Source organism: Pseudochaenichthys georgianus, chromosome 5 (assembly GCF_902827115.2).
Source record: "Pseudochaenichthys georgianus chromosome 5, fPseGeo1.2, whole genome shotgun sequence".
Lineage (NCBI taxonomy): Eukaryota > Metazoa > Chordata > Actinopteri > Perciformes > Channichthyidae > Pseudochaenichthys > Pseudochaenichthys georgianus.
The window spans coordinates 21543027-21562328 of record NC_047507.1 but is presented as its reverse complement, the minus strand read 5'-3'; the positions used below and the strand labels follow the sequence as shown (position 1 = coordinate 21562328).

General features: G+C 39.4%; 2 protein-coding genes across 2 annotated transcripts; both read right to left on the bottom strand.

Moving 5' to 3' along the window:
• Window positions 1-2071: 2071 nt before the first annotated feature.
• LOC117447345 (MAP kinase-activated protein kinase 2-like) lies at window positions 2072-8052 on the bottom strand. Its single transcript, XM_034084053.1, has 10 exons — window positions 7423-8052; window positions 6145-6284; window positions 4802-4866; window positions 4644-4723; window positions 4440-4566; window positions 3650-3725; window positions 3394-3518; window positions 3127-3212; window positions 2542-2622; window positions 2072-2455 (listed from the first exon to the last, which is right to left on the bottom strand). Exons 1-10 carry the CDS (start codon window positions 7720-7722, stop codon window positions 2252-2254), a joined length of 1284 nt encoding a protein of 427 aa, XP_033939944.1. The 5' UTR covers window positions 7723-8052; the 3' UTR covers window positions 2072-2251.
• A 1731-nt stretch (window positions 8053-9783) lies between these two features.
• On the bottom strand, window positions 9784-19115 carry uroc1 (urocanate hydratase 1). The gene is made up of 19 exons (XM_034083644.1): window positions 18914-19115; window positions 18166-18296; window positions 17157-17250; window positions 16995-17054; window positions 16779-16907; window positions 16634-16695; window positions 16463-16529; window positions 16063-16206; window positions 15639-15727; window positions 13233-13295; window positions 12956-13135; window positions 12215-12312; window positions 12043-12115; window positions 11703-11892; window positions 11509-11607; window positions 11299-11398; window positions 10775-10856; window positions 10201-10300; window positions 9784-10111 (listed from the first exon to the last, which is right to left on the bottom strand). Exons 1-19 carry the CDS (start codon window positions 19037-19039, stop codon window positions 9971-9973), a joined length of 2028 nt encoding a protein of 675 aa, XP_033939535.1. The 5' UTR covers window positions 19040-19115; the 3' UTR covers window positions 9784-9970.
• Window positions 19116-19302: the final 187 nt, after the last annotated feature.

The window sequence follows — 19302 nt, the reverse complement described above, 5'->3', positions numbered from 1 at the left end:
AGTTTCTTTAACATTTCGGTAATTAGTCATTAAACCTGAATCTTATTGATTGAAATCTTGCAGTTGGCTACATTTGCAGGAGCATAAGCATCTTGTTTTTTATTTATTTATCACCCGCCTCTAACTTCTTTGCTCTTTAAAGTGCTCTAATCTACATGTTTACATCATGTAGCACCTGCTCTGCTACCATATTCAGGTTGTGTCATGCAACACAAAGCACACAAAACAGCCCTCACAGAAAGCCCATTCATCCACCAGACCTGCTCCGATCAATGTTACTGATAACATGAAAACAACACCAGGCTGCACTCATTCTTAATATGTTCATTTATGGCAATCGCAGTGTTCACCAGACTCAGACGCCCATTTCATTTAGCTGATTCTTAATGTTTAATTTAAACATTCAAAGAACACATAATTATTCTGAGGAAAATTCTGTTAAACTGATCATTTAAATTGACAGTAGTAAACCGAACTGACCTTACACTGAGGGTGGAGCAGAGTGAAGAGGACCCCTTTCTCACGGAGAGTCAGGAGATCACTCATTACCTGACATCCAGGAATCACACCTGACGCCATCACAAGACCCTTGTTCACTCCGTTTGCTCGCCACCACCTCGTCCTTTCATCCAATTCTGATCCCTGTGCATTTACTCCTGACTATAGCTGGTTGGAATGGCAGTATTTCCATTGCAGTTGGTAATCATGCAAATTCATTTGACTTGGTGTTTGCTTTGCACTGCAGCTTTCCTTTTCTAACTGAGCAACTGTACAGTCAATGCAGGAAGGCATTTGTTAGTAAAATGTATGTATGATCTCTTTTTTGTGATCCATTTATGAATATATTAAAGAGGGTAACACTTAATCACATGTGTAACACCTTTTTACTCATCAAACACTTAAACATAAACAGACCTAATAGCAATAGTACAAAAATAACTAAGTTGATTCACTCAAGTTATTCTTTTAGCTTTTGAGGTGAACTTTACCTGATAATGTGCTTATTATGATACGGTACACAGTATACTTACATTTACTATATTTCAGAGGGAAATATTAAGTTTATACCAGCTAAATAGTATATTATAGATGTTACTACATACAGACATCCATCTGCTGCCTTATAACATCGTATTGTTTGATACATTAATAACAATTAGTTAATATTAGGTTCTGCTACACTACTACAAACTGCACGATTGTTACTTAATGGAGGGATTTGACATTGGAGTACTTCTTGTACCACTGGCTACACCCCATATTATCTTGTGCACATGAAGATGTAACAGTAGGTGTTGGGTTTGTACTGCTAAAGGTTAACTGAAGCTCTTATCATTCCATTTGTAAACACATTGAAATGTTTAAAGACCAGCCTCTCCATCCAACAAAATAAAGCACAGCAATTATTTCTCAAAATATCTAATGCAGTTGAACAATAATACAAAATATAATTTGTTACCATTTGTTATCCAATATATCCTTTAAAGCTTGTACTGTAGGATTCTGCAGTACATCCTCTGGAAGCTGTTTCAGCACAACTCATCACATTTAGCTGTGAATGATTTCCTTTTTAAATCAGGTTCATCTGTAAAATCATATGTATTCCTCATATATGACATCTTTCAGACCTGTGATCAGTTTGGTAGCCCTTCCTTAAAGGCAGTTTTCATGGCTTGGTAGAGGCTCCCAGAGGAGGAAGTTTAAAGTACGTGGAAATGTCTGGTAGGGTTGATATCACACATGAGCTTCATCTCGCAAAGTTTAAATGTCCTTTGAACATGCTTTACAATACCCACATCACTAACAATCATAAAAGTTGCCTCAAGGTCTTATAAATCGGATGTAATCTTGCCTAATATATATACGTTATTACTTCCACATATAGTCATATTTTGTTTGCAGCAAGAACACGCTGCCACCAAATCTTTATACTCAATTTACAATTTACAATTTACTGATTTTCACCATAAAGCTAAAACAGATTTCTAAAGAGGTTTTGTAATTCTCTCAGTGTCAATCAAACTATATTAAATAAGGTTATTTGTATGCAAGTGACAATACAACACAGCTGTAAAACATAAAAAACAGGTTTATTTCATGTCTTATATTGGCAACAATGAAAAACACTGACATTAATTGACTATTGAGTGCAGTGATCAAAAAAGAGAAAAAGTAAGTAGTGAAATGTGAATTGGAAAAGTCTGGCGTTGGTGGTTTTGAACTACTTTTATCCAATGATCGTTTACTAATGCTATTCAGAAAAAGTAACTTCTCTGTGGCTGTTACACACCACTCCTCCCCCTCCTCCATCACCCTCTCCTCCTTTCTCCGCTCCTCCTGGCACCGGCCTCTGGCGTCTCTTGTTGAGCAGAGGGTTGTTGGACGTGTCCAGGTCTTTGATCTTCACCTGGTCGTAGTCCACCCGCATGGTGGCCAGGGCGCTGGTCATCTCCTCCTGTTGGGAGACATACTGCTGTGTAAATCGGGTGCTTTACTGCCACCTTGTGTTCATATTCTGAAATTAAACAAAGTTGATCCCACCTTCACATCGTCCCACAGCTCCTTGTCCTCTGTCAAAACACGAGAGGTGTGCAGGGGGGTCGGAGGGACCACCATCGACTGCTGCAGTGTGAAAACATACAACATTCTTATCAATAAAAGGGCCATAAATACAGGCAGTGTCCACAAAGTAGTCATATCAGTAAAAGTAGTGTTACCGTACAGACATACTGCTGTTATAATAATACTGGACAACATTCTATTAAATAATAACATATTATCGTTTATTGTATTATAATGATTGTATTATTATTGATGTATTCACGTGTTCATCATTAATGTTGCATCTGGTTTTAGGAGGAGATCATTTTAATTATTATTATTATTATTTACTGCCAGGTAGAATTTAACAAGGTATCAATAAAGTTGTATCTTAACCTATAATAATACATGATGAACTATTTGTTAATTAATTTGTGGTTATCAGAATGAAAGTAACTGAAGTTAACAGGAGGAGCAATCAAAAAAAGTAGCAGAGAAATTTAAACAATAATAAAGGTGAAAGTATCTTATATACAGTAAACGTTACTGCATACAGGTCAATTTAAAGACAACTTGATAACTTACACTAATCCAGGGATGGTTCATAAACTGTCCGATGGTCATCCTCTCATTGGGGTCTGTCTTCAGTAACTGGACGATGAGCTGTTTGGCTACAAAACAGTTAAACGATATCAAACATTTAACCCAATACATCTTGATAGCCATATGAACCTCTAATAAGGCTGTCTCTTTTGAGTTAACTGGAGATGCTGTCAAGAATTCTAAAACATATTTAAAGCCCTGTTACAATTTTGAAATATTTTCCTTGTAATTTTGAATTTTGTGTCTGACCTTCTTCAGAAACGTCGGCCCACTCGGGGTTGGGGAACTCATACTGTCCCAGCCGGATCCTCTGCTTCATGCCTGGAGAGATGGCCTGACCTGTGTTTGAGTAGAACGGAGGAAACCCACACAGACTAGAAACAGAAGAAGAAGAACATATTTGACTTTGCTTCATTGGTTAATCAAACAAAGAGTTATACATTTACATATAGTGCTATACAGTTAAATGTTTCATTAAGTAGAAACGGCTGCAGACGATACTCACAGAATGTACATGATTACGCCCAGAGACCACATGTCACATGATTTGTCATATTTCTCTGGCCCAAGCACTTCAGGGGCTGAACGGATAAATACAGAAAAACAACGCAATGATGTCGAGAATGAGAGACACACAAAAGCAGATCATTCTGCACCCAAAAGGACAACATGACAGTAAATGTCAATGACCATATCCAAAAACTATATAGCACAATTGTGGAAGGCAACCAAGCAAAGTTCGTGAATTATTTAACTAAAGTAAAATGTTTAGGTCCATTAACTGCTACTTTATATTTCTACTCCACTACAATTCAGAGGCACATTTTATTATTTTTACTTAACTATTTTTATTAGATAACTTTAGTCATTAAAAAAATTGAAAATATTATATCATTCAAACAAATAATTTATTATGTATTAATAAAGGTTAAGATAAACTTTATTGATCCCTTCGAGAAATACACAAGCTGTATATGGAAGAAAAAAACTCTTCCTGACCAGCTGCAGCATTTATGCAATAAACACATTATTGCATGAATATTTATAATCCAATACAAATAAATATATATGATTCTGAAAAGGGCCATGGTGTATATTGAGAACTTTAACATTTTGTGCTTATATTTTGATACTTGAGCACTTTTACTTGTCACAGAGTATTTTTACACTCTGTTAATACTACTTTTACTAAGGAATCTAAAATATCTGAGTAATTGATCCACCTCTGTTTATAATACCGGCACAAGTTCTGTATACCTGCAGATTGCATCAAGCTCCGGATAGCAAACACTCACCAACATAGTAGGGAGTGTAGCAGGGGGTTTGGAGGGAGTTGTGCAGGGTGGTCTCCTTAGCAAAGCCAAAGTCTGTCAGTGTCAGTGTGGCGTTACTATCCTTGGTGGTATACAGCAGGTTTTCAGGCTACATGAGATAAAGTTAATGATTAGAGACTCAAAATAAAGCATTAAACAAAAAATGATTTTAGACTTCAGCAGCACCTTTACATCCCTATGAGCGATGTCCATGTGGTGAAGGAACTCGATGGCCATGCCAATGTCGTGCATGATCTCTGACGCCTCTGATGGACAGACAGGAAATGGATGTAACATGTACAGGACACAGAATAGAGACATTTAAACTGCTCACTGTGACCCACCTCTCTCTGTGAAGGCCTGGTCCCCCCGGGCCTGGATGCGGCTGAACAGCTCCCCTCCCTCCATACTGCGACAAGATTAACAAAGAGATCAGAAATGGGGCAGAGAGGAAGCTCTGGGCAATCACTGTTCTCCACTGCGGTCGTGATTCGACAACAAAGCCAGTCATTGTGAGTCATAATGTACCGCTCAGATGAGTCCAGTCTATTGAGCCAAGACAGCCACAGAGGACTCGAGCAGTGAGGACTTATTCAAGGGAAAATAACAAACTACTGAATTCATTTCATAATCAATGATGATCATGTTTCAACTCCTAGCATTAAAGGTCACCTATTGTGCAAAATCCACTTTTTCCTGTCTTTTATACATAAACATGTCTGAAAATGAAAGATATGTTTTGTATATATCAGAGACCATAATATATTGATGAAAAACAGTATAATAGGGGAAATGTGTTTTGTGAGTCTATTTCAGTCTGAGTTGAATTAAAACAAGAGATAAAGCAACAATGAACAAGTAATGAATATAGGCAAAATGGGCGGTGTGTAATTCATTTAAGAATGTAATTTAATTAAGTTTTGATCCAAATGTATTATCTAAAAGCCCAAGCTGCGATGTGGAAGAAGCCATGAGGAGCAAAGAAAGGTCAGGGAGTTGTTTTATCCATGATGCAAACAAAAACAGAAATGGTTTGGCAGAGTGCAGAGTCACAGAGAAAGAGGAAAAATACATTCCAATCCCAAGTGGTCACTCAAGATGTCTCTCATTTAAATTCTTATACCAGGTGTGAGCTGATCGGGCTCAGCTGGAATGTAGATACCTTCCAGACAAGTGTAGAGACAAGATGTTCATACGTTACATATGAACAGCTTTAGGAGGTATGACTTCACAGTGTGTCTCTCAACTGTTAAACTTTTTTCAATTACTAAATTAACTCAAAGCTTTTTACACAATCATTTCAGGAAAAAGCACATGAGAAATCTATGTCTGCCATTATTTTTAGGGCTGCAGCTTACGATTATTTTCATTGTTGAAAGATTCTGCTGATATAATTTTGTTGTTTGGTCTATAAAAACGCCAAGATGACTCCAAGTCCTAAAATGTCTTGTTCAGTCCACAGCTAAAATATTTTCCTAACACTCATTAAAGAGTAAATAAACTGTAAAAATGTTCACATTTAATATGTTTCAAATAAAGATGTTAAAATTATTTCTTAAAAATTCCTAAAAATTCTCAAAATATTGGGAATAAATATAATAGTTCACAGCTTATTGATACATTGTTGCAGCTCTAATTTGCTTGAACGTAAGCAGACAATAAATGACGTATGGCTGGTAATGCTCACCACTCCATGATGATGAGGAGACATTTCTTCCCCTGGTGCATGTTCTCATACAGGCTGAGTATCCGGACGATGTGAGGACCTCCAGAAACTCGGCAGTGCAGCTCAACCTCCCGTCTGGCTTTAAGAGTGTCGTACAGGATCTGCTCAAAAACACATATTAATGAAATATCTCTGTTTGAGATATGTTGCAACGGTATCCAGTCTCCAAGGTATATCAGATGGATATGTTTTTAAATAATGAGTTGGACAAGACTAGTCAAAAAATCAATAAACCCACACAGACAACACAGCCTCCATTGGGAAGACACTCACCGTTTACAGCACTATTAGTGGTTGCTATTAAAGCCATGAATCCACATTTTCTAGAGAGAACATTAAGAGTGAATACTGTCAGACTTCATTTAGCAATGTGCTCTGTTTTTAAAGACACAGTGCTGCAGCTCTGGGTTCACAGCCAGGGGAGGAGGACATCCTTTTTGCCTCGACATGCAGACCCCAGCCCAAATCATTGTGGACAATACGGTGCATGTTGAGCACTGAAGGAGGAGAAGGGCGCTGCTTGTTTACGTAGGTTGGACTTTCCTCCAAATCCTCTATGCAGAAATCACAGTATTCCACAGAACACTAAACTACTTCCACAGATTCTCATTCCATGGTACCTTTTAGGATGCGGCTAAGCACACATTATATTCCAAATAAATCCTGCAGAGGCACTCATGGGGCTGCTCTTCCTGTTTGTGTTTTCTTAGACTTTGCTTCGTGTGAATTACTCACAACTCATATTTCCCAAGTAGGCTTTAAAAAATACTTGTAAACATTGTATAAGCTGTATACTTAATGTTGCATAACAGAGATACAAAATGCAAGTGTTCAATGTCAAATGATTGCGTGGTATTAACAGGGCAGACCATTGTCCACACAGAAATGGGTGAGTGGAAACAGTTTCAAAGTAACCCAGACAACACATAATTGTCAGACAGACACTGTCTGGGTGGCTGAGCTACTGAATTTGTTTTTGAATATTGCTTCACCCCTCTGTTGTGGAAATCATGATTTATCTGTGTCAAATCACATAAGGATATATATATAATACAAATTCAAAATCAAACTACGTCAATCCAACATTCTTGACACATTTCCAGATTAGGAGAGACCATTAAATGGAGAAGATCACAGAGAGGAAATGAATAATTGATGGAATGCTCTCTTGCTTTCCAGGCAGCAGCCTCCAGAGGACAGTGTAGATCACACAGGCTGAAGGAGCAGACAAACACACACCTTCAGGGCACATTTCTCTCCCATTTTCTTGCAATAACACTCCAGCACTTTCCCATTGATTCCCAGACCAAGAACCTGGGATGTGATTTTATAGTCATCAGTCACTGCATGTCTCTTGAACTCCACTTTGGAGTATGCAGGCGGCTGCTGGTCAGTCGCGGGGTCGCTGTTGAAGTCTCCGTGGAGCGCTGGCCCGGGCTGCGCACTCATCTGATTTACCGACTGCTCCTCCTGGTTATGATGCATTTTGAATTCTTCTGTAAAAAGCGAACAGTGAATCCGAGCAAATGTCATCAGCATGTGACGCAGAAAATATCCGGTGTCATCCTAGTTTATCCGCGTACGTCCAGAGGACTTCTGTGATGCTCGACTGAACATCTCGAACACTGTGCGAACAAAATGAAGTGAGCAGCCAGTCTATAGGAAACTCATTGGAGCACAAAAAAGGGCGGAGGTCAGAAACATGCAAGTAGGCTATAGAGAACTTAAAGAATATGTAAACTGATCTGGATACAGTAGAGATAAAACAACGAGAGGAAATAAAAAGCTGTCTGGTCCCCCTGTCTGTTCCTCATCACGGCTCTCTGCCTTTTCCTGCAGGGATCACCAAGCTCTCCAATTCCCTTACGTCAGCGCGGAGCTCCTCAAATTCCTTTTCTTAAAGGAACAACCACGCGTAAAAAACAAAACCACAGACGCACGTACCAGTGGAGGAAAGAGAATACCAGAAATGAATGTAATATCTACTTTATACTTGCACTATTTTTTGGACTACAGGTGGAGCCTGTGACCTAAGATGTTCATCGTCATAAGTAACTAAACTGTAGCTATGTGGGCTATAGGACTACTAAAAGCCTTGAACCTTGATATTAAGTTTGTTCCCTTTATACCATTTTGTGGAATCTTCCTTTCACTTCCCTGAATACTGAACCATACAAGAAAGGAGGAAAGGACACTGTGACTTGTTAAAAGTTAGCGCTGAGCTTCAGCCTGCAATGTTCAAAACAACAGATAAAGCCAGAAATCTAGGTGTAGTCATGGACTCTGACCTGAGTTTCAACAGTCACATTAAAACAGTTACTAAATAAGCCTACTATCACCTAAAGAATATATCTAGGATTAAAAGACTAATGTCACAGCAGGATTTGGAAAAACTTGTCCATGCTTTTATCTTCAGTAGACTGGACTACTGCAATGGTGTCTTCACAGGTCTCACTAAAACATCTATTAGAAAGCTGCAGCTGATTCAGAACGCCGCTGCTCGAGTCCTCACTAATACTAAGAAAGTGGATCACATCACTCCAGTTCTGAAGTCTTTACACTGGCTTCCTGTGTGTCAAAGAATAGATTTCAAAATACTGCTGCTGGTTTATAAAGCACTGAATGGTTTAGGCCCAAAATACATTTCTGACCTCCTGCTAAATTATGAACCATCCAGATCTCTCAGGTCTTCAGGGACTGGTCAGCTTTCTGTCCCCAGAGTCAGAACTAAACATGGAGAAGCAGCGTTCAGTTATTATGCTCCAAATATCTGGAGCAAACTCCCAGAAACCTGCAGGTCCGCTGCAACTCTGACTACTTTTAAATCCAGGCTGAAGACTTTTCTTTTTGTCGCTGCTTTTAATTGAACTATTCACATCTTAGACTGCATTGTAACTTTTATCCATGTATTTTTTCCTTTTAATGTTTATTTTATTAGCTTTTCTTTTTTAATGCTTAATGTCTTTCATTTTTTGTAAAGCACTTTGAATTGCCTTGCGTTGAAAAGTGCTATATAAATAAACTTGCCTTGCCTTGCCTTGTGTAGAATGTCAATAAAGTTATTAACTGAGCAGTCAATATGGCGTTAAGAGGATGAGAGTGTGATAAACAGTATGACCTTTGTCTGTCTGATATGGTTGAATTTTGGAAGAACCAGTCTCATTTTTATATTGTATGTCTTGAAACATGTGCACATTTTGATTTATGTTTCTCTTCTCACACTTTTGACCCACATGATGACATCACAGACAATTTTGTGGTAAATGTGTCTTTTGCTTAATTTCAAGGTTATTTTTTGAATACCAGAAACTTGAATTATAACATTAAACCAAAAACAACCCGTTACTCTAGTGCTGTGACAATCACTCGGTTTTGGGATCCAGGATGGATTTTTCCTTTTTCTACAATATAAAAATAAACAAAAGCAACATTATTCTGCCTTTAACCTATTATTGACATTTTGACTGATATTTGAGGACATGTTGTGATAAACAAATGACTCTTTTTTTATTTAAACATACTTGTAGTTTAATTTTCAGCACAAAAAAAGGAATACGTCCTTGCAGATTCAATTATTAAAAGAGCCGAGCACAACATTGCTTCAGTGTATTCATGGCAAATAATTTATTTAACAACATTGCACCTGATTCATTAACTACTTCACTTTATGTGTATAATCAAACCTTTAAAATGTCTGACCAAGACACGTCTGAATGGATTATACTGTAGGTACTATTAATCTGTGTGGCTGAACGTAGCTGGCTGTTGAGCTGTGCTAAGACGTTGGCTAGCCCTGCAGGGCCCGGTCCAGCACTTGCTCATCCTGCACAGGGAAAGGCATAGTGACACGCAGCTGCTCGTTCTCCTGCATGGTGGCCTGGATGGTATCGTAAGCGTTTGTGTTTCCAGACCAGCAGCGACGAGCCACCTGCAGCACGCAGAAACATAGAAGAGCATGTTATAAACAATAGGTGAAGCTGGACAGTAATCATGCTGCTCTCCTCTCTGCACTCTCACCCCATTGGAGACGTCCCAGTTGAGCATCAGTCTGGCCCGCTTTGCAGCCTCCTCAGAGCCGTCCAACAGCAAACCAAACCCTCCATTCATCACCTCGCCCCTGTAGGTGATGAACGAGAGATAGTGTTAAAAACACTGAATTGGTGACAGACAAGGATTGATTAACCTTTCACAAAGATGTATTCCTTTAATAGTAGCACTGACTGGATCAACACTTACTTGCTGTTTTACTTGCTGTTTACACCTATTTATACACAAATGTATTACGTCTCTTGATGCATATACATGTACAACATCTGTGTCTAAATTCAGTTCAATCATTTACAACAATTTACTTATTATATATTATATTTGAGTTTTTATTTTAGCCCCATATTTTAACTTTCACAACTTTATGTCCACATTTTCCATTTGCTTTTACTTGTTGGTTTTATTTGACTTTTTCTTTCAAACATATTGCATTGTTTGAGGGAGCATGTGATCAAGGAATTTCATTTTTAAAAACGTAGTTGTGTAATAGTTGTGTATATGGTAATAAAGAACTCTTGAAACTTGAATGAGCAGCCACCCTTACCAGCCAACACCACCGCCGTTGTGCAGAGATACCCATGTGGCGCCCCTGAATGCATCACCAACAAAGTTCTGGACCGCCATGTCTGTAAGAGCAAGGCATATATATTTTCAATAGGACAATTCCAAGCTCTTTACATAAAACATCTAAAAGATTGACACATTAAAAAAAGGTATATTAATACAATTACATTAAAAAGCCATAAGAATATACCATTAAAACAAGCTGAAATATAGTAGAACAACTAATAAATAACAGTTAGTTACTTAAGAAATTAATATTATTTGATTTGATAAAAGGCAGTAGCAAACAGAAAGGTTTTTTGGTTGATTTAAAATAACTGAGGGTTGCGGTGCACCTGCAGTTTTTTGGGAGTTTGAGGGAGGAAAACAGAGTTGTTGTGTTGTATTTTTAGCTTAGTAATGACAAGTAACAGATTCTGTGTGAATTGTAATGTTTGTCCCTCATGTTTGTGTACCTCTTAAGCCAATAGTCTCCTGAATAGCTGTAGTGAACGAAACACATACCTGCACAGAAGGCAGATCCATCATACACATTAGAGGTTTCTCTGAAGGGGCTGTCTGTGCCACTAACGTCATGATGGTCTCTGCTAATAACCACAGGAGCCTGAACAACAGAAATGACACAAGAAACTTGAGACTTCAATGCAAACTCAATATCACGCAGACCGCTGTCAACATGAAACAATCTTCTCAGCAGATGATTTATCCTCTTACTGAAACTCTTCCGTCAGCAATAGCCTGGTTGATAGCTAACGCAATGCAGACTCTGCCTTTCTGGTCAGAGTAGAGGATTCTGGCTTGGGATCCCACAACCTGACCAAAGAAAACACAGATATAAAATCATCTAAATGCATATCTTTAAAATCAGATTTTCATTAAGTGATAGAGATGGCTGCCCAGAGAGTTACCATGTCGTGTTTTCCAGCCTCTCTGATCCAGCGAATGTTATCATTGTACTGCTGTTTGACGCGATCGGTCACGTTGGCACTGATTTCCTCCAGGACGGTAGCGGCGATATTGTCCGTTACAGAAAGATCTTGGGGGTCTCCAGATGTGCACACCCAGCGAAAGGGGCCAAAGCCCAAAGAGAAAATGTCACTGCAGCCAAGGCAGAAGGAGATATATCATTAATTGAGAGAAGAACATTTTGGATTGCAATTATTGATCTTTTTGTAGACCTACACGGGTGTTTACACAGTTCTATCACAGGATGAATGCTAGATGAAAATATAAGAAATAACATCTCACCCCATAATGTGCTGGACATAAGAAGGGTAACGAAATTCTGTGGGTCCTCCGCCAACCTTTTCTACCTCTGCTCCTATAAAAACAAGAAACACAAGTCTCTTCAGTGGTCTGTCATTGGGCTGGATGATAATGATGATATCAGAGTGTATTGTGTGGGAGTTGAATTACTGACCAGCTCTCTGGGCCTCCAGGAGAAAAGCGTTGCCGTAGTCCCAGAAGAACATCCCAGCCTCAGACAGATTGTTGATTGCCTTAACGTGTCTTCGGAGGCTGTGAGCGCATATAAAAAACATGTTCAACACACATTATGTAATTTAAGCCACTAGCCATCTAGAGTTTGGTGGTATTGTAAAGTATCAAGGGATTATGGGAGGTTGGTATTGCAGCCAGCTTCTTACAGTTTGTATAACCTCTTGTTTCAGGAGTTTTTTTTTTACGTCTCTTCCTCTTCAGAAAAAAGTAAATAAAATGGATAAAAACATCAGTGTTCAGGCCCAGCTTAGGGGAACACTGAGATGCAAGGGGGATGAGCTGAGTTGCTATGCATGTTTGCTCGTGTCTCTAGTAACCCAAGATCAAGATGGCCGATGACCATTTTGTTAATCTGGATCAAATGTATATCTAAAAAAAGTGCATTGTAAACAGTTGGCATCAATCTAGATTAAAGGTTTCCACCATTTCCAATACATGTGCAAAGATGGTGAGACCAATGAAACATACTGTTACATTTATAACAATGAAACAGATTTCTCTTGCTTTGTAAATTGTTAGAAATATTTACGATAATGTAGGTGTACATATCCCCAAAATATAGGACATTTTAATTTGTAAAGGTTAAATAATGTACCTTTAATGGACTGATATATTGCTGAAAATATAACATATAAAAGCTAATCTCTGTGATTGAAATGACCTTTCTTGGACCATGGTTATGAAACGTTTAGGATCCGTCATCATGAGCTGATTGGCCTGGCGGAAGCTGAGCTGCACTGGGTAGTAGCCTCCGTTGTACGGGTTGTGAAGCGACGTCTGGTCTGAACCCAAATCCACCAGCAGCTCCCCCGTCCTCTCGTACTCCAACAGCAGCCTCTCCCTGGATGGAAAGTAAGGAAGAGTAGGACAAAGATGTCAAGAGAGTGGAAAAGAGGTGTCTGTGTCTCTGTATCTGCAGATCTGGGTTAGAAACTCACCACAAGTCCACAATGTTGCCATGGAAACCCATACTGAGAGGCATCTTGGAGCTCTTGGCCTCCCTGAAAAACAAAAAATAATCAATGTGTGATTACGTTATCCGAGACAGGTTTACCTATGGGACACATCTTTCTGTCTTTTCTGTGGATACGAGCTTTGCTATCATGATACTCATCTAACAGTAGACAGCCTAGGTCGCAGAGAAGGTGTGTTTATTTATTCAAGCTTCTGTCAAAATGTTAGGAGCTAGTACTACACCTGAGAACGTTCATTTCAACAGGGAATTATTGCAACTTTTACTCAGCGAGACAGACATGTCACATTGCTTACAAATCATATGCTGGCACAAAAAACATCAACAGCTGTATGGTTTAAAGGGAAATGGAAACACTTTTCAAACTGCTTTCCATGCGACAATATTACCATTAGGAAATGTATTTATCTAGTCTATTTCCAATGTAAACGATCGAGATACGCGAATTTACTTTTTGAAATACGTGCCTAATGACCATGGGCGCTTCCATTGCTCCGGGACTTTTCCAGTGACGTCACTGATAGGGTACGGCTTCCTGGGCCAAAGCTCAATAACAAACAACATGGCGTGCAATGCACCAGTAGTTTACATTACAAGAAAACGGTCGTCGTCAGGAGTTTATTGTATTGCCCCAGGCTGCACAAATGGATTTTATACAAAGAAGGAAGAAGTACATTTCCATAGGCTGCCACTAAAGGATGAGAAGCTGCTCAAAGTCCAGTCTGGATGCCTGGTTCAATACAAAACATTGGATTTGAAGCCAGGATCTGTTCCCACAATATTCGATTTCTCAACGTATGCAGTCGGGAAGACCGTCCCAGCACGTCGGCCGCGCAAGACAATGACAGTGTCAACAAACGTGAAGTTCGAGCCACCAAACGAGTTGCTTCAGCTGCCGAGAGAGAGGTAAATATTGCAGCACTACCAGATTACTAGCTCACACATGTTTTTACTGACACAGTGTGACCTTATTAATTAACGCAATCGCGTCCAAACTAAATGGTAGCTATTATTATGACGCACAATAGAGAATTGGGGGTGTTCTATAGCTCAACTAATTAAACTGGCATACACACGCTCATCTGTCGAAAACAGCCCTAAAAAGGCTAGTATTGCTATTGATGGATGGTATTACAGGACCCAGAGCGCACAGAGCGGACAGCAGATAACGGAATTGCAGTTGTATTGCTTATAGATTATCAGAACATTTCAAAGGGGACACAGCCCCATTGGATATTAACCTATGGATTAACTACATCATCGTTTTTATCGTTGTAATGCCATTGAAGACCAGTTTAGACCAGACAATGAGGAAGGTAAGCCGTTAGCCTGGCGTATGTTAGTACCTAGCGCCACTTGTTTTGATGTACGTTTTTGTGGATAACCTCGCGAGTTTGTATCTTCCAGTGTTGAGGTGGGCACCGTTAGATTCTGTGTCTCCTTGCGATCATAAACGATGTGTTGGATTTGCGGCTAGTTTAAGTAATAAGGGAGCTATCGGTGCAGTAATAGGTTAGCATTTTCGCTCGGGGCTAATTCAGAGGCTCACTGTTAGCATTGTGTTTTTTTAATTTTTTTATTCCGGATCGTATGCCACTCTATTCGACCGAATCGGTTCATAAGCATAGGCCATGGGATGCCTGGTAACTGTAGATGCTTCCACATCAATGTCATCTCCCGACGAATAGTCAAATTCATCGTTCAAAACGTCGATCTCATTGCAAAATTCCTCCATCGCTGCCATATCTGCTACGTTGTGTTGACTTTCGGTGGAGCGAAAACACAGCCAGTGACGTCACCATTTGGGACTCCCCTAATGGCGGCGGCCTGGTCCCGGAATTCCCCACCCGGCTGGCGGATAATTAATTTTCTTTTGGCGAGTAATATCATATACAATAAATATTACGATCAATATCCATTGTAAAATGAATAAACTACCGGATTTTTTCCCCTTTAAATGACTTAATAGTACAAAGAGTTGTAATAATAAAGAAATTAAGGACATTTTGGGGAATATGCTTCTTTGCTATTTATCCAAGAATTAGAAGAGAAGATTGAAACCACTCTCTATCTTGTAATATAAGGCTACTGGCATGGTTGGTTATCTGAGCTCAGTGATATTGATATTCTCAGTACCTCCCAACATTTTGAATTATTTTTTAATAATCTAACATCTAAGATTATAACACTCTACATTGTTTTTTTTGTATAGTGTGGTATTGCCACTCTTACTTAAGAATATGATGTGAACACATACTCCAGAAACACACACACATTCCAAGTGTGTCATATGGATTTAAAAGTGAAATTGAATGCAGCAATGATTTTAAATAGTGATTTCCACAACTCTAACCACTTTTCTTTGTGTTACCTGATGCGGTTAATGCAGTGGTCCATGCTGCTGGTGACCTCCATCAGCCAGCCCTGCTCATGTCTCTTTCTCAGCGGAGCCTCATCCACCTACATAGAAATCAAATTCACGTTAACATACAGGACTTTCTTCATTTTTTCTGCCTCAGTCAGCAGTGAGTATAGAGTGCCACTGTGACGCGTCCTAACACCCGGAAGTAAGCTGCGCATGGGTTCCTTCGACAACAAAGCAATGCGATTTCTCCATAGGATTTTGGAAAATAGCTCGAAATAAGGTCTGTGGTTGACACACATTTAAGAGACGGATCACGTTTTGTTCAGTCGGATAATCTCCACATGTCTACCCCACTTTTATAATTTTCTAATCATAAATCTAATCGATAGATGGCACTCTATTAAGAAGAAATGAAACTGAACCAGCTGACCTCTGCGATCACGCCAATGCAACCAGCAATGACGGCAGCTTTAGCCTGGGCTCCACTCATGCCCCCCAGGCCAGAGGTCACAAAGACGCGCCCGCTCATATCATCAGAGCCCAGGTACCTCCGGCTAGCATTTAGCAATGTCAGCTGCACAGAAAAACATCAGGAAACAGATAACAAATCAGGAACAACAACATTACTTCTACAACACACTAAATGTTATGACTTCAAGCAGTGGTCTAAAATGACAAATAATTTGTGTGTAAGATGCTTTTGTTTTTATTTGTTTCATCTTATTAAACTTATCCAATGGACCAACCTCTTCAGGAGTTTCTGGCCACTTATCAAAAATGTACCTTTATTTTGCATATGGAAATACAGGAGTGTACAATAAATCACAAACCATAGTGCCATGAACAATCCCTTGAGGTCCAATGTAGCAGTAGCTGCCTGCTGTCATCTGGCCATACCTGAAAATGAATAAACAAAATAAACACAAATAACATCAAGACATCTGTACCCACATCAGAGATTTGATAAAGCATCATCCTCTTCCTGCAATGCAACAACTTACATTGATACACCGAGGGCAAACATCTTTTCATACTGATTTCTGGAGGAGTAGTTTGGAATAACCTGAGTGATGCAAAATAGGAAAAATTAATTTGAGTGATTTACAGTACAAAGGTGAATGTTTGTGAAGTGTGTTGGGCAGCTACCATGCCGTTGGTGATGATGGCGCGAGGTGATGAAGGCAGGCTGGGGAACAGGCCCATGGGATGACCGCTGTACATCACCAGCGTCTGTTCCTCTGTCATCTCGCTCAGGTAGTGCATCACCAGGCCAAACTGAACCCAGGCACAATGAAATTATTATTACGAACCTATTTACACTCTTTATTACCCAATCCACTGCATGAACACAAAATAACTCACCTGGGCCCAGTTATTGAACACCTGTCCATTCCCTCCGTAGGTGACGAGCTCCTGGGGAAACTGAAAGATAAAGAAGAGTTAACCACAGGCGAGATAAACGGTTTAAAAAACGACTGGCCATGCTTAATTCCAAAGTTACTACGAGCTGTGCGAGAGGCTCACCTGAGCAACGGCTGGGTCCAGGTTGTTCATGATCATTAGCATGATGGAGGCAGCTTGGCGTATGCGGCACGGGTACTGATCTATGGGGTAAGCTCTGAGGAGACAGAGGGACACTCTCATCACTGTGGTGGCGGAAACTAAGAGAACATATCCTACTATCAAGCTGAGTATCATTTCATACTATTGAACTTTTGCTCAGCAGAAGCCACTGTGGACACAGGATTAAGTTCCAGGATGACACATTGAATTATATTAATCTCTGGTGAGCTACAGTGTGTTTTACTTAGATAATGTAGATTAACCATTGAAATGTTTATCTTAAATGTAAATGTAAGTAGGAATAACTTGCATAATGATTTAAAGGACAATCATTGATCAAGTAAGGGGTGGGAATTAATAAGCATTTGCTTCCTCCTGCTCCCTTTCGGACACATATGACTTATTATTATTAATATGAAGACTTTTTTGTTGAATATATAAATATTATCATGAATGTGGATAAATATGATATTTTAACAATACGGTATTCTGTTTTTCACATTTGTTATTTTTTATTTTTGTATCTGTTTGAATAAAGATTGAAATGAAATCTAAAGTCCTGAGGTCAGTAGAAATCTAGATAACTGGCATTGTGGTGGTTATACATCAATGTCTTTCTCAAGTTAACTTACAATAGCCATCATGTTTATACATCTTATGCAGCAGGGATTGTCATAAAAGTGACAGATATATCAGCAGTGAAAGTGTCGGCCCATATGGCGGAAACATCAGTACAAGTGTCTTAGTTTTGTTCTATTTATATTTGATTCATATTTGATATGAATTATTTTACCGCTGTGATCTCTGAAGGTTTACAGTTAATCTGGAAAATACTCTGCTTTTTGATTATAATTTGAAGGACTTTAGTCAACAAACGAATATAAAATGCATTAAAAGGAATACCAACCAAAACAAAAGACATTATTACATGTCAAATATCAATTATGGATATTCGCTCAGGTTTTCTCACCTCATGCGTAATGTGGGGCAGAAGCGGTACATGTAGATGTGCCCGTACTGCCGCAGCTCTTGAGCAAATTCAGGTGCAAGTGTTGCATGGTGGCAAGGAGGGAAGTAACGCAAGGCATTTCTCAGCGCCAACTAGAGGAACATGAGACATTTACAATGGGTTAATGAACACATACTGTATTTATAGATTGATGGAAGCGTAGTTGTTTTACATTTTTAGGGCAGGAGCTCTCTTTTAATCATTGCCTGAACCTCTGCTCTGAGATTGGGCAATCCTTTGAGGACCCGAGAGAATAATCTATTTTTTTGGGACGGCTCACGAGACAACAATGGTGATGCAACAAGTCAGAGTACACAGTATTATGTCAATGTTGTCCTCACATTCAACACATTTAAAGTCAAACAATTGTCTGACATGACAGTGAGCATTTACCTCCTTTAGCTTATTATTACATCTCTCATTGTTACGTGATCGTGTCTAATAGTAGTCCACTTCTTCCATTTGATAATCGTTTGACAGCAGCCAAGCAGGCCCATGTACGGTGCTTTCCATTATAAATATATCTTAATTTGAGAGTTTTACTCACAGAAAGTATTTTTACTCAGTGTAAAAGCACAGGAATGCCTTCATTTCATTCAGCCGTGCATGTAAAATCCTTCGTAAACAAATCATATTATAATTGTATTTGAGAGGGCTATATGTCTCTGGAATACTTATTTATAAATGATTGAGAGACGAATTGACTCACCCGTTCCTCCTCTGCTGTAAGGTTGGGGGTCCGGATGGGTGCGTGCGGCACATTGGGGTCTCTTCCCCGGTTGGGTGGCAGTGGGTCCAGGGGTAAACCGCTGCATATTTCCTTTAAAGAAGACATCCTGGAGAGGATTTTCTGTCACACACGCGAGCAGACGACGATGAAGGCAGCTCTCACCCTCTCTTCAAACCGTCCTCTGTGGAGAGAAAAACTTTGAGGGCGATGACCTTCCCCTTATTGTCTCATTGGCCGTCTTTCCCCTCCGCAATCCACCAATGGTACGCCGGTGTTTGGTAATTATTTATCATGATGGGAGTTTTAAGCAGGACATGCTTCAGTGGACAAATACTACATCTGAAGCTTTACCTAATCATATCACATGG